At 51.9% G+C, this 23,881-nt stretch overlaps 8 protein-coding genes across 8 annotated transcripts; 5 read left to right on the top strand and 3 right to left on the bottom strand.

Moving 5' to 3' along the window:
• Window positions 1-1,857: 1,857 nt before the first annotated feature.
• ALTATR162_LOCUS9006 (uncharacterized protein) lies at window positions 1,858-5,583 on the bottom strand (the record flags this gene model as incomplete). Its single annotated transcript, XM_043316639.1, has 7 exons — window positions 1,858-3,047; window positions 3,107-3,330; window positions 4,208-4,750; window positions 4,839-4,939; window positions 5,007-5,218; window positions 5,304-5,383; window positions 5,435-5,583. 7 exons carry the CDS (start codon window positions 5,581-5,583, stop codon window positions 1,858-1,860), a joined length of 2,499 nt encoding a protein of 832 aa, XP_043172574.1.
• A 153-nt stretch (window positions 5,584-5,736) lies between these two features.
• Window positions 5,737-6,545, bottom strand: ALTATR162_LOCUS9005 (uncharacterized protein; the record flags this gene model as incomplete). Its single annotated transcript, XM_043316638.1, has 3 exons — window positions 5,737-5,939; window positions 5,989-6,124; window positions 6,183-6,545. 3 exons carry the CDS (start codon window positions 6,543-6,545, stop codon window positions 5,737-5,739), a joined length of 702 nt encoding a protein of 233 aa, XP_043172573.1.
• Window positions 6,546-8,987: 2,442 nt separating this feature from the next.
• ALTATR162_LOCUS9004 (uncharacterized protein) lies at window positions 8,988-11,110 on the top strand (the record flags this gene model as incomplete). Its single annotated transcript, XM_043316637.1, has 2 exons — window positions 8,988-9,102; window positions 9,195-11,110. 2 exons carry the CDS (start codon window positions 8,988-8,990, stop codon window positions 11,108-11,110), a joined length of 2,031 nt encoding a protein of 676 aa, XP_043172572.1.
• Window positions 11,111-11,285: 175 nt separating this feature from the next.
• On the top strand, window positions 11,286-12,116 carry ALTATR162_LOCUS9003 (uncharacterized protein; the record flags this gene model as incomplete). Its single annotated transcript, XM_043316636.1, has 1 exon — window positions 11,286-12,116. One exon carries the CDS (start codon window positions 11,286-11,288, stop codon window positions 12,114-12,116), a length of 831 nt encoding a protein of 276 aa, XP_043172571.1.
• Window positions 12,117-12,206: 90 nt separating this feature from the next.
• Window positions 12,207-13,537, bottom strand: ALTATR162_LOCUS9002 (uncharacterized protein; the record flags this gene model as incomplete). Its single annotated transcript, XM_043316635.1, has 2 exons — window positions 12,207-13,329; window positions 13,425-13,537. The coding sequence occupies 2 exons, from the start codon at window positions 13,535-13,537 to the stop codon at window positions 12,207-12,209; spliced, it is 1,236 nt and encodes a 411-aa protein (XP_043172570.1).
• Window positions 13,538-13,756: 219 nt separating this feature from the next.
• On the top strand, window positions 13,757-14,672 carry ALTATR162_LOCUS9001 (uncharacterized protein; the record flags this gene model as incomplete). The annotated part of the gene is made up of 2 exons (XM_043316634.1): window positions 13,757-13,975; window positions 14,028-14,672. The coding sequence occupies 2 exons, from the start codon at window positions 13,757-13,759 to the stop codon at window positions 14,670-14,672; spliced, it is 864 nt and encodes a 287-aa protein (XP_043172569.1).
• An 821-nt stretch (window positions 14,673-15,493) lies between these two features.
• ALTATR162_LOCUS9000 (uncharacterized protein) lies at window positions 15,494-17,963 on the top strand (the record flags this gene model as incomplete). Its single annotated transcript, XM_043316633.1, has 3 exons — window positions 15,494-15,635; window positions 15,684-16,048; window positions 16,095-17,963. The coding sequence occupies 3 exons, from the start codon at window positions 15,494-15,496 to the stop codon at window positions 17,961-17,963; spliced, it is 2,376 nt and encodes a 791-aa protein (XP_043172568.1).
• A 3,222-nt stretch (window positions 17,964-21,185) lies between these two features.
• On the top strand, window positions 21,186-23,495 carry ALTATR162_LOCUS8999 (uncharacterized protein; the record flags this gene model as incomplete). The annotated part of the gene is made up of 4 exons (XM_043316632.1): window positions 21,186-21,235; window positions 21,304-22,041; window positions 22,096-22,549; window positions 22,794-23,495. 4 exons carry the CDS (start codon window positions 21,186-21,188, stop codon window positions 23,493-23,495), a joined length of 1,944 nt encoding a protein of 647 aa, XP_043172567.1.
• Between the last annotated feature and the right edge of the window lie 386 nt (window positions 23,496-23,881).

The raw sequence follows: 23,881 nt of genomic DNA, 5'->3' as shown, positions 1-23,881 counted from the left end.
TTCAGGATACTTCTCCATCTCTCCGTCCATAGCTCCACTTGCAGCTTCATCTCTTTCTACAGACTCTACACCGCTCTTTGACCGCTTCTCGTACTTCGCGCCTCACCTCCTAGTTCTAGCATGGTGGACGCGTCTACGTTGTAGTCTATCATCTGACTGCGTATGGGGCGACGCCATTCAAGCCTCCAAAACAACGGGATACCGGTTTCAACCACCGTGCCCTGCCCCAATCTGCAATACACTGCTCGTACGTCGCCGCGCCGTCGCGTGCAGTGCCCAGCAATAGGGTCCAGCGAATCTGGCATTTCGTTCGCTGATAGCGAGTATGCTCGCCTACACCATCTCGCCAGCAAGCGCCTCAGCCGGCTTAGATCAAGCTTGTTCCAATCGCCGGCATTGCGCACGCGGGGAATCAGCCGAACCCCATGATGCTCTCCAGACTCTGTTGCAAGCTAGTTCTCACGCAATATCATGTACCGACTACCCCCACGCGCGGTTTTCCCGCCAATGCCCAAGTCCTGTGTGCCTTCTACAAGTGTGTCGGATACTCGTTCAAGTGCCCCCTCCACGTTACGAGGTTGAGGTATCATCGGATATTCGGCGCGCTTGCTACTTGCGGTCAGGCCTAACAGCGCTGTCTTCCCTTGATACAATCCCTGCCAGACCGCTATGACGTTGTCTTCAAAGCCGATAACCGCTTTGCATATGCGCGTGATATACAACACTCGAAATGCCCCTCATCGGTCTACGACCTCGTAAACAGATGTCGTTGCTCACAGCCTCCACGTGTCGAAGGTGGACCTTGAACGTCGTCGAGGTTCCCCTCATCTGCTAGTTGACTCGGCAGCGGAGCGGCACTTACGCCATACTTGCCTGGATGGCTGTCTTCAAACTTGCTAAAACACTAGAGCCCGAGACATGTCGCAACACACTTAGGAACGTGCTCGAGTACACCTACTGCAAGAGCTAGTTCGGCAGGCTAACGTCCGGTCAAGTGCCAATAGATGCTGTAGCAACGATAGGTGAGAAAATGTTGTGAACAACTCATCTTCACCCGATCACGATCACATACCTACACAAAAAAGCAGTCTTTCACATGTCTACGCCTTTCTTTCCACTCATCTGACATCACCCGACATATCATACCACACCTTCCATACAACATCATCAAACGCTCCAGCCCTTGCACACCACTTCAATCTCACCGTCGCACAATAACGTCCCGTCCATCCTAGCCAAGCCGCCTAAGCAATACACAACCTTTCCGTACTTCAGCCAAGTACTGGGCATTACTAGTCACGTCTAGTCATCTGCCTGTTTCATAGATGCTGATCAGTTGCGGATAATGCCGAAAGCCAAGGCATATACTCGGGGATAATCTGGGGAACTCGTGTCAGACTATGGGGTTGGGAAGAACGTGGATCAAGTACTGTAATCTCCGAGAACCAAAATCGAGATTATCCTATTCCACTAAGCTGCCATTAGTAGTTGTCCGCTGCTGCTCAAAACTAGCGCGTTGGTCACAAAGCAGGTGTTCAGGAAGACGCGAGACTTGGATCCTCTACTACGTCTCTCATATCGCCTGTGCACAGGAAGCTACGTCGAGTAGACTACTTAGACATCACAGAATTCAGACAAGTCACCCAAAACCAACAAAACTTGAAACGATGCCTGACTGTTGAAGACTACAACCTCGATTCTCGACACTCCACAAGACTCGCTCACAATGTAGTCTGTTCTTGTGATGATGGAAATGATTGTCTCGATGGACTGTAACAACCTTCTGCACGCCTATCAAGCACTCCAGCAAAGTCATGCGCTAAAAGCAAGTTTACTATACACGTCCATCTTCCGCAATTACTCGTTCGAATTAGGTATGCTCAACGGCCTCAGCTCTTGAATCTGATTCCCCAATTGTCGCCTTTCCACCAGCAACTCCTTCTTCCAGTTATCTTTGACAAAATCCAATGTCCTCGCAAACACCAATTCTCTCTCGTTGCGCTCATGCTGAGGCACAAACGTATCCGGAAATTGTGTCCAACCGTGTCTGCAACCAGGGGCATGCCAAACTTCCATGCCTCCGTTCTTCGTACTGGGGACATTGGAAGATCCGGCTTGTCCACCGTGGTGTCCATCCCAGTCGCCCTCTCGTCCGTCGCCAAAATGCACAGGACCATTCCAATCATTGTTGTTCATCTTGTCTACCCAGACATCACTTTGCACTGCTAAGCTGTCCTTTTCAGGCAAGACGAGGAGGATGGCAGCATTCTTCTGGATATGTGCGGGGTCATTCAAGCCGGGACTAGCTCGTGGATGCGGTCGCAGTTTGCGCGGGAGGTATGTCGGACCCATGATTGAAAACAGCCCTGGTGCTTTCGGCTTCTGTTTGTGGTGATCGTCGGGTCGCAGCGCGTTGGGCAGAGGCTTCATGGGGCGCTCGTGTGGGAGTAGTCGTGCATCTAGCGAAGGGTAGAACAGGAGCAGTGGCAGCATGCGGGGCTGCGCTTGAGGAGGAGGTAAGAGACACGGCCACGATTCGAAGGGATCGTCTAGTATCGTGGCTCTGCGGTTTTCGGGCAATCTGGGTGACATGGTATCGGCGGGTGCAGGGCCATGTGTGCGCGACTGAGGGCCGAATGTAGTCGACATGCCAAGCTCAGGACAAGGCGGCACTGATATAGCCATGTTCAAAGCAATGTTTCCTCCTGCCGAGAAGCCCGAGATGGCGAGACGTGTAGGATCGAGAGTGATGGTCTTGCAGTGCTCGAGGTGCGGAGCAGTATGTTCCTTTTTCTTTTCCAGCGCGTCCGACTGTACTATAGAGTAGTATCGCTGAATTTCCTCTCTAAGGACCTTGCCGGCTTTCGAAACTCCACTAGTGTCGAGTATTGCTGATAGAACGTCTTCGGCGTCGTGGATTGCCGCAGGGAACTGGTGAAAGGGTCCGATGCGATACGACACGCTGATGACGACGGCCCCGAGCTCGCGAGACATCATTGAAGCGTATGGCGCTTGCTCTAACGGCGATCCCATTATGAAGCCTCCGCCTGGTTCCGTTAGCCATGAGCGTCCTCGACATTCTGCGCCTTGTGTCCGGGCTTCGTACCATGAAAATCCAGCACCACAGGCACACGCCATTCCCCAGTCTCTTTTCTGTCCTGATCGCCATTGCCCTCAAGATCGACCGGTTTCGGTGGCACAAAGACGTAGATGTAGATGAGGTTGCCCCTTCGACTTGGTAGCGATACAAGAAATGGATGCGGCCCCTTAGGCGATGTGACGTGTAGGATTGAGAGAGGAACGAATCGCGGTATTTGGACAAGCGCTGTGCTAAATACAGTCAGTGTTCATGTCATAGATTATGTATCATGCAATAGCTTACCGCCATTGTATATGGAAAGGAAGGCGAAAGAAATAGGCAATCGAATGCCAATAGCTGCTCATCGTGATTATGGCATGGAGGTAGGTAGGGCGGCGGCGGCGTTCATGGTGCGAAGGACTCGTATGCGGCAGCGTCACGCATTGAGTGCTGAGTGAGCAATGTGCGTGGGCGCGGTTGAGATACTAAAGGGGACGCGGACTGTGTGCCCAGCTGGAAGGCACGGAAGCCATGAGCTGGTGTGACGTCAGATGTTGTTCGCGCATTGCGACACAGGGAGGAATCGTGCCTTGGTCGGGAATTGTTGATTGTGTTTCAAGTTGGCCCCCGGCTGGGCCAAAGCTTAAATGAGCGAAGCATCGCAAGGACAGTGCAGCCATATTTGAACGGAGTCCTAGCAGTTGCAGATCACATTAGCGTCGTGTCCGCTATTTGGACGCATCTAGACATTGTTTGCACGTTTGCGCGTCGTTCTGGTGCCAAAGTGTCAAGGCATGCAGATGATGCGTCGGGTACTAACGATTCGCGCGAACACGCAAGACCATGTTAAATCCTAGAGGTATTCGATGTGTTTTGTTTTTAGGTTTCGTACTCCAAACACAACGAATACCTTTAGCGTCTGGTTTAGGCATGTCGATTATCATCACAAGATATCGACAAGCACATAGGTCCCGGATTTGCCGTGAAATTCAGTATATGTAGACTAGCTCACCATGATCACCATGCCATAGATTGGCATAGACGAGGAGCACAAGCCGCATGGAGCAGGCTAGCTCTCAAGCACTTTTGGGCGACAGAACAAGACGTGGACGAACCAAAGCAGCCTACCAAGCAGCCACCTTGTCGTCGGCATCAGCAGAGAAGCCTCCATCACCAAAGCCACCACCATCTCCACCGAAACCCGTGTCAGCGGCAGACTCTCCACCAAAGCCAGCATCAGCATCGAAACCGCCAGCGTCACCGCCAAAGCCGCCACCAAGTCCACCACCAAGGCTGTCATCAGACTCGTCGTCGGTGCCGTCATGCCAGTCGATAGTGGTAGGGTCCTCGGGCATGTGCTCTTGGAGAAAATCTGGGATGGATTGTTTCGACTCGATGAGGATCTTGCATAGGTCTGGACCAATATCTTCGTTGCGGTCGTTGTAGAAGGAGGTGGCCTTGCCCTCATTGCCAATACGCGCTGTGCGACCAATGCGGTGGATGTACTCGGTGATACCGTCATGCATGGTGGAAGGGAGGTCGTAGTTGATGACATGTTTCACATTGGCGACATCGAGACCACGGGCAGTGACACCTGTAGCGACCAGGATGGGGCAGCGGCCGGTACGGAAGGAGCGAAGAGCATCCTCACGTTCGCGCTGAGTACGATCCCTGATACGAAGTCAGGTGTGTGTGTGTGTGTGTGTGTGTGTGTGTGTGTGTGTGTGTCAGATGCAGTTCGTATAGGAAAATTCCTTACGAATGAATGGAAGTGACAGGCAAGCCCTTGTTGTAGAGATAGTCGTCGACCATGTCACACTTGACTTTGGAGTTGGTGAATACCAGGGTACGCTGAGGGCCCTGCATGTTGGTGTACGAAGTCATTATTTGTCTCAAACGAAGTTCGTACATTGGGTTTTGGACTTACCTCGCTGAAGATCAAGTCCAACAATGCCTGGCTCTTGGCGCTCTCTTCGGCGAAGATGACCTGCTGCGTGATGTTCTGATGGGTGCTGCCAACCCTGCCGACCTTGATACGAACGCACTCATCATCCATGTATTCTTTCGCAAGCCGACGAGCAGGCTTGGGGAATGTGGCGGAGAACATAAGGTAGGTATGGTCAGCATCTGTGTTCTGGTCTAGAGAAGCTGTTAGCGGATGACAGAGAAGACGGGTCTGATATTATATCTTGAAGGTACATGCAGAAAATGGAAGTCAACGTACCTGAACCCTGGAACAGCTTCTCCATGGCCTCTTCCCAGCCAGTGGAAAGCAGCTCATCAGCCTCATCGATGACAGTGAACCTGTTCATGTCAGTTGGTAATGTAACCATGTCGCAAGCTTGTTTGAGTTACTTGAGGCGGCTGAACGAGAGCAGATTGACGTTCTGCATGAAGTCCATAAGGCGACCCGGAGTGGCGATGAGGATGTCACAGCCCATCTCGAGCTGCTCGCGCTGGTTCTTGGTAGGCGCACCACCGTAAATGACACAAGGTCGCAGCATGGTACGGTAACACAAGCGGCGGGCCTAGAATTTGGGCGTACAAAATTAGTGTATGTCTGGAAGGCAAAGTCTACCGTAAAGGTATACGCTGTATTTGACGTGTTACTTTGTACATGGAAAATACAGCGGATGCCTTTAGATTGCTTTATAGTACTAGGGTAGAAATCTCACCTCATCGAAGATCTGACAAGCGAGCTCGCGAGTAGGGCAGACGACCAAAACGAGCGGCTCAGCACGGACTCGGTCAGTTAGCGGGTTGTAACGGACGGGATTTGGGCGCGGAGCAGCCAGCTGACGGGCCTTGCCCATGAGCTTGGATAGGATCGGGAGAAGAAATGCAGCGGTCTTTCCCGAGCCTAAACAGCGTTAGTAAAGAAGAGAACGAGTCAGAATTGGGTAACTTACCAGTCTGTGCAACAGCGACGACGTCATGCCCTGTGAGGATGGAAGGGATACAGTACGACTGGATCGGAGTCGGGTACTTGTATTGGCACAACTTGACGTTTTCGAGCATGACAGGGTGAAGACCAGCATCTTCAAACTAAACACGTCAGCGATAAGGTCTGCGAAGACATACAAGTCGTTGTCGGATAACTTACGTTGCGGACAGGGTTGATCTTGGTAGGGCCCTCGAGAGTCACGTCGAATGAGAGCGCCTTGATAGCACCACCGGCGCGCTGGAGGTACTCGTCGTGGAAGAGCATCTTCTCCAACTCAGGATTAGGCTCGCCAACGTCACCGAACTCATCGTCCCACTGGTAGATGGCGGCATCAGACAGCCATGCGGCTGTGTCGCGAGTTTCATCCTCAGCGGGAGTGCCACCGACAACGGTCTCGTACTGAAAAGGAACAGGATTGTTCCATCCAGCCTCTTGAGCGCGCGCGAGATCACTGGCCTGCTGCTCCTTGCGGGCGGCGGCAGGGTCGGTGGCAGTTGCGTCGGGCGCTCCTGCGTCAGACATGATGGAGATGAGAGAAGGTAGAGCGTGTAGTTGTTGCTTGAACAGGGTTGCTAATTGCAGCGTGGATGAGAGTTGGGCAAGCGGGGTAAGGAAGTTGGAGGTCGCGGGGAGATGAGGCTGTGTTGTTTATGTAGACAGAGAGAGCAGGAGCAGTGCGCAGTAGCGTCCTTTAGCGCGCTTTCCTGAGAGATATTTCAGTACCTGAAGACGGTTGCAGCGATAAGCGAGAGACCAGAAGCTTCTGCACCTCAGGTGAGCGAGGATTAGGTGAAGATGAGTCTGTATCGACGGTCCGGATATGTATGTCTAGTGATATGCAGGCTGATGTCGAACTAGATACGGTCGGAAGATGTGACCGGCCAACGTGGTGCCCGCTTTCTTATATTTGACCCGTAGATGTAGCTACGACACAAGATGGTAGGCGGTAAAGCACCGCTCAAAGTGATGGACCCAAGTGAGAGGGGCAACAGGGAAAACATAGACACCTTTTGGACACATTTTGTAGCAATGAGTACAACTCAGAAGAAACGAGCTTCTACGTAAGGAAGATGAGCGTCTGATGAGCGTCTGATGAGCTTGAGGTCAATGAGAAGGTCCATATCATTGGTGGTAAGATGTTAGCTCTGCAAGCCGACGGAAATAGCAACCGTATAAACGCCCGACATGTTCAACATGACAGAATGATAACGGAGCTACTGAGGTGTGCCTTTCCGAGAGAACTATTGACTAAGAATAAAATGGTGCCACATGAACTCTTCGTACATACCTAGATATACTCACAACTCGAATCCATTCCCACATGCTCTTCCTCACGAGGGGGCTCACTACACGAAAGGCTCCGGAACCGTCTGCGAAAGAGACCACCCTGCTGTGTCTCGTCTACAACACGTTCCATAGCAGGGGGTCGCGGCCGTAACGAGCCGCAGTTGTATGAGAAGAACGGGAAGACATCTGCAGCGGTCGTCGTCGACAAGGTACGCCCGAAGGATGACACTATGCCGGAACCGCGCTGGCGTACCATGTGTCTGAATCATGCATGACGGGCCGTCGAACACGCGCCATGCATGCCCACTCTAACGCCGCGCGCAGCCCTAGCGTTCATCTTCTTGAACGCTTGAGTAAAAATCCTGAGATCGCAACCACTGAGCGACGTGTCACCTTCGCTGGTTACACATTCTGGGGTGCATGGAAGAGAGCGCTGCTGATAGACTTCTCCGCAGCTTCCTCAGCCCCTCGATCGCTACAACCACGACCAACGCACGACGCCCACATTCACGGCAGCAATACCTATGCGCCATTACCCTGCGTGAACATAACATAGCATGGTCTCATGACCACGACCCTATTGCGCGAGCTCGAAACGGGCAGTGGCAGCTTTGACAGCAGTAATTGCGACAACCCAAGCACACATGCATAGAAGGCGCCTCGCCGTCTATCATGGACTTCTGGACGCCGTAGTAGGGCTATCCCAAGGCTCAGATACTACGACGGGTGGTGATGTGAAGATTCGGTGCTGCGCTTGTACAAAACTCTCGCAGGGTATTTCTAGTCTGGAACTGATCATTCAAAGCAGAGATATAGGAAACAGCAAGCTGCTCAATTTGCTGCTTCTGATGGTGCCTGTCGCAGTAGTATAAACGAAGAAGATAAGGCGGGCTCATAGAACAACTCTCTACGTATAGCCATGCTACATCAGAGCATACCGCTGGATCGTTTATACAGTACGTAGAGTCGTGTTTGTGCCTACATACACTCGTAGGTACACCGTCCGCTGTGCTATCACTTGCTCAAGTCCAGTTGATCTGCGAATATCGTACTTGGGATCACCAGTACTCTCAGAGAATTCGCCTCCTGCCTCTGAGACTAAGGTGTACTCGGTAGCTAAATTCCATGTTCACTCATTCAGCGTGCAATGTACTTCTCACAAGCAGAGTTTGCGATCTCAAAGAACTTCCATCAAACATCGCTATGTCCAATATATATTATACGGACATGCATCACTAGAAAGGTAAAGGTATTGGCGGTTCGGCCTCTATCCGCGGGACTGTCTCGCGTCTAGTCTGGGCGAGCTATTACAGAGCCATCCTACAAGATTCGGGCCGACTTGTTGACCCTACTACACATTAATGCAATACATCTTAGATTTCTTCATTGACCGCTCCAGATTCAGTTACTGTTTGATGTTGCGGTCAAAGCTGTCCGAGATTGGTGGCTTGTTCTAATTAACGAGTAGTCCGTCGGGTGTACGTCATCAATCCCTGATTTCCTGGCGTTGTCCACGCGACAACCCGCGCATCTCGCGCATCTTGGTTATCTCACATGCACGCCCCTCGTGCACATATCTGCAGGCAGTCTCCAGGTTCCACTTCTTTTTTACACAACATGCACCCAGACTCTTTTTCTCTCGATCCTGACACCTACGACACCAATACTTGATTTATCATGAACGATCCTGGCCTTGATGAGCCTGCCGGGGAAGCAGCGCAAGATATCAATGACAGAGTACAAGCCGAGGACGAACAAGCCGAGCAGGAAGAGCGAGAATATCTCGATCCAAGTTATGTACCCTAATACCCTAGTTTTGCTTTGCGTACGCTGACAGACTCAGTCAATGGTGGTTTGCGTCTACCGCAAGCCCTCTCATAGCAGGAACGTTTGGTCCCGTTGCCAATGGATTCTCGATCTGCGCGCTTGTTGAAAAATGGAGAGTGTACATTCCCCCCGGAAGCGACGAGGGACATGGCTCGAAGATCACAGATCCGAAATGGCTTATCGCGGTCAACTCAGTCTCTCTCGTCTTCGCTCTGAGCGCAAACATCAGTCTGCTCCTCACCATGTCAAGGAGACTGACTTTCGAGATTGCGCAGCCTATTACTATCATCGGGTTCTATCTGGCTGGCTTCCTCCTGATGGCGCTTGTGGGGGTCGCTTCATCATCCGTATTTCGCATCCAGCCTATGGAAGAGCATGCTCTGGGCCAAGCATTCTACTATGCTATCATAGCTGCGGGTATCTACTTCATCATCGCCTCTCTCATGGCCTTTACTGCATTCGGAGCGTACAAGGGACATTACGCTAGAGAGTTCCGACTAACGGCTAGTCAGAGAACGCTAATGCTGCAGACTATCGCCTTCATGGTCTACTTGCTTCTCGGTGCTTTGATATTCTCGTACGTGGAAGGCTGGATGTTCCTAGATGCCGTTTTCTGGGCCAACTTCACGCTTCTCACAATAGGATTCGGTGGAGAGTTTGTGCCTAAGACGCACACAGGTCGCTCACTCCTAATCCCGTATGCGATTGGTGGCTTAGTCACAGTTGGTTTGGTAATCGGTTCAATTCGATCCCTCATTCTTGAGCATGGAAAACAAAAGATGGCTGCTCGGTTCATGGAAGTCAAGAGACAAAAGGTCCTCAAGTCTATCGACGGCGAAACACATACAATACGTATCTCAATCTTTGAAAAGGTCGAGTTCTCCTCAAAGGGCTTGACGGAAGCACAAAGGCGAGAGCAAGAGTTCCGCATAATGCGGCGTGTCCAAATATTGTCTGAGCGAAAGAGAAGGTACACTGCATTGGCTCTTTCAACCACTGCAGCGCTTCTGTTGTGGTTCCTGGGGGCTTTGGTCTTCATGTATTCGGAAAAGCCACAGGGGTTCAGTTACTTCGTAGCGCTATACTACGCCTACGTCTCGCTCCTGACGATTGGTTACGGGGACTATGTCGTCCAAAGTAATGCTGGAAAGGCCTTCATGGTGTTTTGGAGTCTACTTGCGGTGCCCACTCTGACGATTCTCATCTCGAACATGGGTGACACGGTCATCAAGGCCTTCAAGGACTTTACAATCTGGTTGGGTTCACTTATAGTCTTACCAGACGAGGAGGGACTGAGTGCCGCACTTAAAGTCGGGTGGACAAGGATCAAATCTGGCAAGATCGGCGAAGAGGAAAAGGCGGATAATCACGAGGGCCCTGCCGAACAGCGCATGCAAGATCGGTTGGCAGCATACATTGAAGAAGAAGAGCTTGGGAGAGCACAAGAGGCCGGTGAGCATGGGGACTACCTAGAGCGCGATATCCGATTCTATCACTTTGTTCTCGCAAAGGAGGTTCGAAAGTTGATGAAGGACGTCGAAAGTTCATCATCGAAACAATACGAGTACCACGAGTGGCAGTACTACCTGCGTTTGATCGGTCAAGACGAAAATGACGCCTCCAAACATAGACAACCCAAAGCTAACACTCACCATGACGACGGTGAAGCTCCTGATATCGGCTCTGCAGATGACGGAAAGCGGCTCGCATGGAGCTGGCTCGGCATTCGTAGTCCGCTCATGGGCAATCAATCCGAGCCTCAATGGCTACTACAAAGGCTAGCGATGAAATTGGAATCCGAGATGCGCAAGATGAGCTCATCTGACGAGAAAATAAGAAAGGCCAAGCCGCCGATCTCTATGGCAGAGTTGAGGAAGAGAAAGAGCAGTGGGAAGACGTCGGAAGATACGCATACGTTGCAGGAGCATGTTAAGGCTACGGCAATTAATCGGCAAGCGACGAAGCAAGTTTGACAGTGTGAAGGGAGGATTTCAGGGTATTAGATGTGAAGTGCATGTTGTGGCGTTTGCATGTACTGATTGCGAAGAGTACACATACATTTTGTAATGCTTCATAGCTACTCACACTGCAGGCAGAGTCATTTTCTTTCTACCATCGTAAAGTATCAATCGTATCTCGGTCCGTACCATGTCGTCCTCGGCAGCCGCTTCCTTATCCACTGTATGGCTCGCACCTCCTCCAGGCCTTGTTGCATCTCCACACAACCCTACAATCGAACTTGCATCTATCGCTATCAGTGCCATACTTGCCAGCATCGTCGTTGTACTTGTCGCCGTCATGCTGAGCAAAAAGAACAAAGGCAACTTCATTGATGATACAAGCGAAGCCACGCAATCAGAGCAAGCGGACAAGCGCCTTACGATTAGTGGGCCTTTGGAAGACATACTGAGGCGGAACAATGCAACAGAGCAGCCCGTACCAAGACTATGGTCAGGGTTTTCTAGTTCCAATTCAGACATCGTCAGAAGAGACCTTGAAGACGATGGCGAGCAAGCAGCAGCAGCAGCAGCAGCAACAATAACAGCAACAAGTAGAAGAGCCTTTGAACTCGCCAACACACCAGCTCGTACACCAAACATCTTCCATATCACCGCACCATATGTCCCATACCCCATCGAGCTCGATGTCCTTCCCCGCTCACCCTTACCAGCCCACCAGCCGCTTACGCACAATGTTCGCCCGCTGCCACCCCCAGTCCCACAGCGTGGTAACTATAACGGCAGTAGTAGCGGGAATAATTCGCATCTACAGCCACCTCCGATGCATACTGCTCATCGCCATCCGCATTCCGACTTCGGCGACGATAGTACGATGGTTGGTGATAAAGCAGAAGTTGAGACTCTGCGCAGCGATCTGAGTTTCCTGAATACCGACTCTGACAGTGCGTCGTATAATGAGGGGCAGTGGATACCGATGGACAACAAGGCGGTTGGTTTGCTGGGCAGGCACTGGGAATGATTTCGACGCAGGGCATGAAGATGTCGATGGGAGTTGGAGTTGGAGTTGGAGTTGGATACCTGACGCAATATAGCTTCCCAAACCAAATCCTCACTTGAGCCGCCCAAAATCAGCTTTGAGCTCGACGTGTCCATCCTCGTCCAAGACCTTGCCTCGATCCCACTCCCTCGCCTGACCCTTCTTTGTCCATATCACGTCCTCCTCGTTCTGTGTATCTCCTTTCTCCCACTTCTTTACTTGCTCGTCTGTGAAGCCGGCAGCCTTGAGTCGATCGGCGCCTTGTTGCTGCCAGCGAGCACGGTCGCGCAACGCTTCCAGAGCATCGCCCCAATCGTCTTCCACATCGGAGTTTGCGCGGACGTCTGTAGAGGGATCGTAAGTGGACGAGAAGCGCGATTCGATACCCATATTGTTTGCTTTGTACGCACCACGTCCTTTGGAGCGTACGGTGGGCTCGGGAGGTGGTGGAAGTGGGCCGACGATGGCTTCGAGAGGGTCGGAGTCGGATGCTGGGGTGGCGGTTCGACTATTGGAACGTCGGTCGTCTTTGTGCGAGTTGGGGGTGATGTGATTTCTCCTTGGGCTCCGAGAACGGATCCGGTCTCGATGCCTATCGCGCTTCCCATGCTTTTCACGTTGTGGTGACCGTGACCGTGACCGTGATGGTGAGGTTGTTCTGGAGTGCGACCTTTGCCTTCTATGCCTGCCGTCGTTGTAGTCTCTCCTCCGGGGTTTCCAACGTTCTTGCTCTTCGCTGTATTTGCCTTTGCGCGATTTGTCCCGGGGTGACCTTGACCGTCTCCGTTTCTGTTGGGAGCGGTCTTCCTCTTCACTATCATGTCTCCTCTTACGTCGATGCCCATCTCTACTTCTATCTCGATGCCGATGAGATGAAGCGCTTGCCGAACCATCCCGATCCCGCTCTCCGCGTCTTCTCTTGTGCCTACTTTCGTCCTCACTACGATCTCGTCTTCTGCTCGGTGTTGTGCTGCGCACATTGTTATCGCTTGCTACTGGGGTCAGTCGTCCCCCAGCGCTTCCGCCATTGCCCTCCTCCCACTCTCTCGCCCTTTTCTGATCTCGATTCATCTTCCTCAGCCGAGCGCGTGACTCCTCAGCCTCTTTGGCAAGGAGCGCAGCGTTGTGGCTATCAGTCTGACGAATGAGGTGTTGCAAAAAGCCCTTGTTCGGTCTCGGCGCGCGAGAGTTCATCCTACAAATATCAGCCCGAGAAGCCTCGTAATGGAGGGCTTGTGTACTTTCAATGCTCATGTAACGGCATTGCGGGTACGGAAGCTTGTAACGCACCTCCTCGGATTGAAGGCATCGATGCCAACAAGCTCATATGTTTTTGTCGCCTTCTTTGCATCTTGCTTCAGCAGTTCTGCAATGTATGCGTCGTCGTCTATGTCACGCGCCATGATTGGCGGTTGTTGTGTGAGTGGAGAGGAAGGGTCGTTAAAGTTTGGGCTTCAGAGAACCTGATGACCCTGAACGGCCATGTGAAATCATTCCATGCGACGGGCCGAGCTAGCTGCATGCGGTAGTCGCCGCGGGGAACTCAGCCCTACGCGGGCAGTCGCGATTGCCCAAACAAACATTCAATCCTGCTACAGTTCAGCATATATACGACGGACAACATGGGACCCAAACGAAAATCGGCGCCGCCAACACCAGAATCAGTACTGGAACAGTTACAGCAATCCAAATCACTGAAGCTCCTGGCGATTGCAGAAACATTGTCGCCAAAGGATCTTCCACAGCCTACGAAGAAGCGCAATTCGGCAGCGTCGGAGGACAGTGAACAGAATGGCGACACTCATCCGGCAGCTCTCGAAGCCGACCTGCTACATTATAAAGTATGCGGCCTCAGAACACCACTAGAAAGGCATGTCTAACTTGGTGTTGCAGGAACTCTTCAGCAAACTGCGCTTCAGCTACGTCGAACAGGTCACCAAGGAGAAGTTCCTGCGCAGCATAACCGAAAACCCGCCCCGTCTAGTCGAGGCTCCGGAGAACGATGAGAAGGAGAGGGAGATACTGGGTCTCAAGGCAGAGCTCAAAGAGCGCAAGCTAGAAGTAGCTGACATCTTGAAGCAACTGGAGGACAAGGGAAAGGAGCTCGCACTACGCTATGAGGGTCTACAGCTACGCACACAACAGCTTGAATCACTTCCGGCCGATATTGCAGGCCTAGAAGCGAGCATTGAGCAGTTGAAGAACGAGCAAACACCGGTATCCAAGAACCCTGAGTTGTCTCTTCCGCTTCCCGAAACTCAGCGACTAGTCCGCGAACGAGAAGCGGAACTCGCAGCCCTGAATGCACAAATAGCAAGTCTCCAAGCTACCATCCCGAACCGGACCAGAGATCTGGAGAAGCTCGAGCGTGAGCTGAGGCCACTGGAGACACAAAAACAAGGAACCGTAGCGGCAGCCAAAGAGGCCCGGAGACGGAAGGAAGAAGGCGGTGGCATCGGAGATGAGCTAGAAGAGAGAGGAAGATGGCTCCGAGCGTCTGAAAAGGCGCTAAGAGAAATGCTCGAGATTGAAGGATGACGTCTTTTGCCATGAGCGTGCATGTGAGATACTGCTGACGGCGTTACGGACTCGAGATACCACTATTCAGAACAATTTTTTTTTCTCCTTCTCTTTGCACAATCTCCTTCCTAATGCACTCGCGAACACGGGGTTGAACATGCCGGCAAGCCTAAAAGTCTTAGTGACCGTTCGCCTCATTGCCAACGCATCGCGGTTCAAGGGACGACGGAGCTAATCGGCCTCGGAAACCAGAAATGCGAGTTGAAACATAATCTGGGCGGCTGGGTGCAGGGGTTTGGCGCGTTGTGGTTGGCTAGCCCCAGCCACTCACCGCCAGAGACCTATCGATTACGTTGCCTGGCCATTGACCCATAAACATAGGCGCAGGTGGATCCCTCGACGAGCTAGTTGAGCTGGCTACCGATTTCCATCCTTTCATGACATCTGCAGCTGCATTGCTTTAGAGAAGAATTCGCAACCTGCATTCCTCGGAGACCCCTTCGCCCAAACGACGTCGAACCGTACGGCGACAGGAGCTGACGTTCCCCCACCACCGCGAGCTGTCCAACCGGACACGCTCTACACTACAACACCTTGTTCTCAGCCTGTGTGCAATTGATTGACAGCGCAAGGCTCACATTCGCTATTCTTACGCCTGTCACGACGTTACGACTCTCTGTTTCCAGTTCATCGTTGCTTGCCTGCGTTGTTAGCGAGATTCCGGTTTTCTGTCGTTTCCTCGTCCGTCAGCCTGGTGTGTTTAACGACTTACGCATCTATTTCACGACTGTACCCGACCGAATTGACTTTTCACCTGGAAACCAAACTTGATCGCGACCATGTCGGGACTGTCAGATCCTGGGTCGAGTAACTACGACTCGGCCACAATGCATGTGGGTGATGGAACATGGGACTCGCAGCGCAACACTTTTCTGCTGCCCAACTTGCAAAGCCCAAACTTTGAAACCATGCGATTGAATGGTAAGAAATCACGCTGTTAGAAAAAGAGTGCAGACACTGACCTTGCAGGCATGGGCAATCGTTTCCGCAGCATGGTCGGCTACAAGGCTCTCATCACAGCTCACGGCGTCTTAGCAGCCATTGCCTTCCTATTCGTAATACCAGCAGCCATCTTCATGGCTCGCTTCTATCACCGGAATCCACGAACCGCATTACGAGTCCACATCTGGTTGCAAGTACTGGCAGTCCTTCTCTCGACTGCTGCCATCGTTTGCAGCTTCCAGGCTGTTGGCCTCGAGAGGTCCCTGTCCAACCCACATCATGGCATTGGTGTCGCACTATATACTCTTGTCATGGTGCAAGCTCTTGGTGGTTCTGTCATCCATAGACTAGAGAAGGGCAAGGAACGATACAAGATTCCTCTTAAGCTTATGGTATGCATACAATACGAGCAATTCCAACAGCCACTAACGTTTCTAGATCCACCAATGGTTAGGCCGTACTATTGCACTCCTCGGCCTTGCGCAGGTTCCCCTTGGACTGACCTTGTATGGATCACCACTTGCCTTGTTCGTACTTTTCGCCATTTGGACCTTCATCCTAGTAGTCCTCTACTTCGTCCTTTCGTACCGGACTCAACCAGAGATGGACTTTGATGATCGTAGCACCTACGTGACCGATATGACATACAGCACCAGGAGAAGTCGGCGGACTAGTAGAGGACCTGGCGTTGGGAAGCTTGCAGCAGCTGGAGCAGCCGGTGCAGGATTAGCTGCCCTGGGGTCAAGAAGATCTCGAAGTCGCACCCGTAGCCGACGTGGTGGCACAGTTATCAGTTCAAGGCCTGGCTCTCAGTCTCGGCGTGATTCTCGTTCCCGTGTCGCCGACTCTGAGTTCACAGAATCCTATCTGAGCGACGAAAAATACGGCGGTGATCGCAACAAGGGTTCCACATGGAAAGACCGTCTTTTGGGAGCCGGAGCCGCGGCTGGAGGCATCTTCGCCGTGAAGAAGCTGTTCAGTCGTAAGCCGAAGCATCCTCCGACGGAGACAGGAAGCGACTTCAGCTACAGCCGCCCAATAGAACCCTCAGAAATCACTCAGACCGATCTTTCCAGGCTTGAAGAAGGAAGGGCGCCTGAGTCTCCAGCAAACCGTCGGGACAACTGGCGTCGCGATAATCCGCAAGCGTCGGCAATGTCTGGAAGTAATCTGCGGAGTGGTCATCGCCCAGCTGGAAGTGTAACGTCGATTGACTCTTTCGATAGTCGGACAAGCCTTAGCGAAGAGACTGAGATGAGGCCTAGGGATCGATCATACGGATTGAAGGAAGGAGTCGCTTCGCTTGGTGTGGTTGGTTTCCTGAAGCATTCTCTAAGCAGACGCAGTAAGAAGAAGGAAGACGACCGTGTGGAAGAGATGAGGCAACAGGATGAAGAAGAAGAACGTATCGCTCGCATGAACAGCCAACGTCGTAAGAAGTACACTGGCGATGGAGTGCCGAGGAGAGGCAACAGACCGCCGTCCACCATCCTGTCTGACAGCGATATGACCGGCATTACACCTTCAGTAGCGCGTCCATCCCGACCCATGGATTCTACCGTCACGCCCAACCCTAGTCGCCCCCCTCGCGCAGGTGTTTACAGTGTCCTGTCCGACTCTGGATCCGAAGCTTACGACTCACCTGGAGGCCGTCACCATAGCCGACGGCGCACCGGAGACAACCCAGTGCTACCCGCTGGTGCGGCTGCAGCAGGCACGGTAACTTCTGCCGGGTCTCCTTCTAAGAAGGAGCGCCGCGGTAGCAGAGACGACGTAGCATCCCCTCCTGTATCTGTGAAAGTTAAGATGCACAATGACGGTCGACATGTGACCCTACGACGACTGAACGAAGAAGAAGCTGCGGCAGAACGAGAGGCACGGAGAAGAGACCGTCAACGGAAGAATCGCGCTGGTAGTGTCAGTTCAATGAGTGGCGTTGGAGGAGACCGCTGGCGCAGGACCGAAGCTATGGAAGCAGCGCAGGCACAAGAGATGGCACAGCAATCCGGAATACCTCCACCAATGCCGATGCCTAGTTCAAGCACCTTACGCATGCCCGAGGCCAACATTCCTCCTCCTCCACCAGGACCACCACCAATGTTCGGCAACAACCAAAACCTGGCTCCAGACCATGGCAACCTCCCACCTCCTCCGCCAATCCCAGCAGCGGACACTGTCTTGAGCAGTCCCGTCTATGGCACAGAAACGGACCTTAGTAACTACGATTCCAACAGGCGTAGGCGGAGAGCAGAGCGTGCCCAAGCTAAGCAAGCTAGGTTGGGAGGAAGTCGCGTCGAGTTCTCGTAATGACGTTTCGATGGTGATGAGAGAAGAAAAGGGATGGTGTCGCGAGTTGCATTTTTCTGGCGTTCTGGGTATCGAGTTTTGGCCTTTTGGCAGATGCAGCGTCATGGCAATTGCATGTTGCAGAATGACGAATAGTAGATAGATTGAGCATAGTTTTGTATAAATGTATCCATCTGCGCCTCGGCGTAGTATAAGCATCCGTCTTTGGAGTTCCATCATGCAACTTGAAAATTGTACTTTGACATATGTTGTATCATGACATGGCGTCATCTATGGCGGAAGTCATGTTCCACTTTGGGTCATATCGAAATGTCTTCAGAAGCAGCTTAAGGCTTATGATGTTTAGTCTACGTGCCGTCAGCCATAGAGTGCTTTGGTACAACACTCTTATGACAACCTTTTCAAGGTCGGTGGTTATATTTTATAAAAAAAATCATCCCTCGTCTAGTCTAGTCTGGGTTGTGCCGACAAAGATCTTTTATATGTTTTAAGAAAGATGAAAGAGCGTGCGGGATGCTTGTCAAGTTTAGAGGTATACTTAGTGATATGTAAGGCAGCTTACACTGGGGAATTAAAAATAATAATAAAAGATCTAAACGCTTTCGTTCTTCTCTTCCATGCCTCGATGCCAGTTTATTTGTACTGTTAGGAGAATCATCCTGCATTCTGGTATTTTCCCGGCCTGCTTGTAGTTGTATGGTGCCTAATCTCGGCGTCTGATCCGATTACGAGTGCTTTATGAGTTGGATGTTCATGAAGTTTGTGGTAAATGTCATATACATACGTTCCAAATTCCCATCCACAGACGAAACTGAATATTCTACAGAGCACGCTCTTGGGAAAACTACGATATCTTGATTAATACGTTGTAACGTTGAGAATTCGATGATGTATGAGCCATCCAAAAGACTCCTCGCATAGTCATTGCAAAGTTACCAGCACTACCTACGTACCGTGGTTGAGTACCTCTATCATTACCATGGTTAGGTAAGAAGATGATCACTTCAGATGCAGCCTGGAATACCAATGTCACTAAATATTGGAACTATCTAAAGTACCAATCTAAAGTTACCGTACTTAGGTTCATCAAGCTCGAGCGTGAAGAGTAGAAGAAGTCAACGCCGAGCAAAGCAAATTCGTGAACGTCCAACATTGTGAGAAGACTGGCTTCGTGTAGTCACAGACAACTGTCCAGCGAAACAACTGACACCTATCACAGTTATCATGCTTGTCAAGCACGGCTTGGATAATATAAATAAGAGGACACCCGGTAGGCGGCAGTCTGAGCTCAAGGCACTGACTCCCGAAGTCATCTTGGTCAAACGTATGCGACAACGACATAACGGAGATATTGCCATATGTAGTTCTTGATCTGCCGCCTTCAGATGCATGACTCAGTAATCGCGGGTGATGGACGGACGTACGATACCCAGGTATCTCTTCAAGCTTTACTGACGATGCCTTCTTCATTGGGATATGCAGTCAAATTAACACTGCTGCCCGCTGCAATTCTACCACCAAAAGCGGCTTCATTGCATCAAAGCATGTGTTTTGATGAACCTGCAATGCATGCCGCACGCTCTAAAACGCTATGTTCATGCTAACGGGTGACGTTGCCTTGTGTCCTCCGCGGAGCCCATACCAAGCATCACGAATCTTACCAATGGCGCTGCCGCTAGCGAAGCATGGACGAGGGGAGGTACATAATTCCAGCTCCCCGGATCTACGACAAGTCTCAAAACATCACCGCTTATTCACACATTACGAAGACTATGCTCGCGAACTTCTAAGTTTCCTCCAGTTGGTTGTATTACTATCCTATGAGCAATGACGTGTGGCATACGCATGATACGGCTGGTGGCAAACCTACTTCTGGAGGCGGGTCCAGCCTCTCCCATTCGCGGTCTCGACGCCGTTGAACCAATTTTGATCGCTGCCGGCAGCATCTCGGAACCTTGACTGTCTCGATCCGATGGTGGAGACCGCAAAAGGCCCTTTAGGAAAGAGGATATAAGCCATGAGGGAGTCGCTACTGTTCCAGTACAGGAACTCTGTGTTTGCTATCTCGTACGGAGAAGCACAGTGCTCGACAACGCCTCGTAGCGAATGCGGCATCCCGATGCAACCCTCGCTCGCTACGCTTACCAGGGGTCTTTTCCGCGAACCTTACAAACGCATCACCAACTGCGCCTCGCTGAAACTACCCATCGGATACGAAATCGGATCATGGCTACAGTCTACCTTCCTCCAGACCAGGTGCATGAGCTCTGTCCTACTTATTGGGTGGCATGACGACGATTGCGGCAAGCACCGGTCCATACCGCCAATGAAGCGTACATGAAGACTCGAGTATGGAGCAATTGTCGGCACCATTGCCCCGTCTCTCTACTATCCTTGGGACATGCCCAGTCAGTACCGAAATTCATGTTCGGGAAGCGGTCAGTCCGGAGTTGAGGCCATGCTTCCTGTCAGGTACAATGTTCAGAGCCCAAGATTCCGCCATGGAGACCGCGTAGCCTCGTGGACTGGACCCTTTCAACCTTGCCATGTCAAAATTGCCACAATTTGAGTGCACAGTACCCTTTACATACTCGCGCGCGCATCAGCACTTGGAAAAATGATCACAAAACCCTAGGACATCCATTACGGAATACCTGCCCATAACAGCCCAACGGGGGAATCTCGGCTAGTTACAGGTCACCCTAGTATGGTACTAACGAAGCTCCCGTCGCTCTGCTAGAACTGCCCGTGCCATCGCTGCAGCTAGCTCAGCGGTCAGCCTAGGATGTTTCTCCAAGCAAGGTCCAGCCCACCAGACCGCCTAAGCCCCATGGCTTGCGACCGTGTGGTAGGCGTTTGACCGGCGTCCGACGCGCTGCCCTGCAGACTCTTTCCCCAGCTGTGGAACCAGGGACGTAGGCCGCTTCTCCATGTTAGATCATTGGATTCGTGAGCCATCAGCCCCATGTCGACTGGCGCAGTGATGCTAACTAGTTGGGTCTAATATGCACTTTGGACGCTTGGGCTTTTCAATCGTCCAGGTTAACCAGGTGCGAATGAGCATTCATTCAAGCACAATGACACAAGGAACCTTCGATGATAACTCCCCGAGTGTAGGCGCAACATGTCTGTTGTACTAATAGGAACCAGCGGATCCGCTCGGCGACTGCATTCCTCATCAAGTAGATGACGAGACGTTCCCACACTAGCTTGCACTCCATCATGGCTTCCACTCCTACCACAACTGCTCCGGTCAAGCGAGCCTGCGATAGGTACGTATCGTCGGTACATATTCCCATGCCACACCACTCACTCTGTCAACTTGTAGCTGTCACCGAAGAAAGGTCAAATGCATTGGTGAAGGCACGGCCCCTTGCAAAAACTGCGTCTCTGCCGGTCTTGCATGCACATACAATGCGATCCCACAGAAGAAAGGACCTAAAGGCAGCCGCGCAAAAGTCCTGTCTGAACTCCGCGAAACTCAACGCAATGCACAACTTGCCGCCGGATTCCCAACCGATCTTGGGTTCGATGGCCGGTCACTATCCTCGACATTTGCTCGTACACCGGGCCTCATGCCCCCCGCTCTCGTTGAGAGTTGTATTGAATACTTCTTCGCCCATGTCTACCCTTCAGAGCCCGTTTTGCACCGCCAAAGAGCGCAAGAAGCCGCCGTCGGTATGGATCGCTCGACCGAAGCATACTGCATGGTGGTCGCACTATGCGCCTACGTCATGATTCAGGCCAACCACAAACCGCCCGTCAACGTACTACCGCGTCCAGAAATGGCCCACATGTCAAATGTTGGTATCGGCCATGTCCTACTAGAAGAGTCGGTTCGCGTGCGACAAGGCTATGATCACCGCGAGAATCCCACCCACTACAGCGTGCTCACATCGTGGTTTTACAGCGGTTGCTACTTCGGACTGGCGCGCGAGAACACAGCATGGACATATCTCCGTGATGCAACCACACAAGCACAGCTACTTGGTATGCATGACGAGGAGACCTACAAACACGACCCTCTCGATATCTCACGCAAACGAGTCCTCTACTGGCTCCTCTTCATAGCCGAAAGGTATAGTTACAAGTCAACATGTTCTCTCGAGCGCTCCCTGCTAACTGCCTACAGGACTTATGCATTACACAAACATCGCCCAATTTCCTTACATCCGACCATACACCCGCCTTCACTGGACGAGGTCCCCTCCGATCGACCCATTGCCGTTGGACTGGAACTTATGATCAACATGTTCAAAATCATCGACGACACATTTATCAACATCTGGAATCGAGTGCACAACACACATGCAAGTGCTGCCTGGATTACGCAAGTCCAAACCCAACTGTCAGAGGCCGTCCCAGCATACTTTGAATGTACAGAAGTCCAAGAAGTCCAGATTCGCATCACACAACAATGGCTGCGATCGCAGGCATGGCAGCTTAGTGTCTGCCAGGGCCTTGTGAGCAGCGTATCCAACGACAACCCCCTCACTTTCAAATACCCGATTGAGATCGCTAGGGACCTTCTCACTGTTTCCCATCAATTTTCTCAACAGGCCATGGAGGTGCACGGCGTAGGACTGGTGAGTAGTTTCCCATTTTTTGCATCGTCAGCCCCAATTCTGGAGACTGTCTCTGTTCAAGCCCCTCTATCCCTCGCTGGAACAATCCCTGTTGTATTCGATTGCGCTAGCGCCGCACTAGGCAACGTCTATCTCTGACGTCCATGCCCTGACTAGCCAAACTGGCTTGTCCACCCCTCCACCTGTGACCCCTGCCACGTTTTGCCCTATCTGTCACGCCAAACGTTAGCTAACAGCACTGCAGATCGAGAAGCTATTCGACATTGCTTGTTGTCTGACTGATGTCGTTGCATGCACATCGTTTTCGCCTGATGCATTTGCATTGGGCCCTCGCGACTATGTGTCGCGTTTCCTCACTCTCATATCGACTCTTCGTGGTGGACAAACTCGATACCTTCCTCTTCTCCTCGCAAAGCTTTCCGAAGTTCTACCCAACCTTCCGCTTCCCCGGTCACTGAACCTCCCCCAGACGGTTCCCGCAGGCACGCTCGGCCTTAATGCTACTGGCTCGGGCACACTTCCCTCCAATGTCGCCGATGACTATTCGGCAAATCCCAACGCATCGTCGCCCTCGTATCCTTCGAATGACCTGATTCGTCGACTGGCCGCCCAGACCGGAGCCCAACTTCCTTTCAATACGACTCAGCATTCCATGGTCAATGTACCTACTACGCACGTAGGCGACATGTCCCTGTACGACTCCTCACACAACACAGCGCACTCGCATTCATCTAGCTCAGCTCCTAGGAGCACTTCTACGACACCCGGCCCCTACGAGACCCCAATGTCACAACGGGGGTCGCAAATCGTAGGTCATCCGACCATGCAACTCCCCACTTCACACAGTCACATGCAGAGTCACCATATGGGCGTCAATGCTACAGCATACGACCCACGTTTTTCCATTCAGAGTTACCCCGTCGACCCCATGATGTACAAGCAATAGAATCTGGGTGTGAAGAGCAGGGATATCAACAACGGCGCAGAGGGTTTCCTGGTCCTGACAGCGGGCCGATTTAGATTTGGTAGTATGGTATAGCTTTTGACCATTCAAGTACATGTTCAGCCTTCGTAACGACACAGCCCTACAATCATCGAGTGACCAAAGCTTTAAAAAAGGAGCATGTGGAACCCGGGCGACGTTGAACCGCCTCGTCACGAACCCGAAAGCGTCACCTGCCAGGGCTCAGTATACGATTTCCGCGATTCCCGGTTGTCGGCGATCTCAAGGCTACGAACGTCAATCCTCCGGTAGTTCTTCCGACGGGAAGGAACACTGTCAGCACACGTGCGGGAGGAGGAGCCTGCATGCAGCACCAAGCCCACCGTGGA

Source organism: Alternaria atra (genome assembly GCF_907166805.1).
Source record: "Alternaria atra isolate CS162 genome assembly, contig: 29, whole genome shotgun sequence".
NCBI classification, from domain to species: domain Eukaryota; kingdom Fungi; phylum Ascomycota; class Dothideomycetes; order Pleosporales; family Pleosporaceae; genus Alternaria; species Alternaria atra.
The sequence above is the reverse complement of the archived record's forward strand: the minus strand, read 5'-3'. Positions and strand labels throughout refer to the sequence as shown.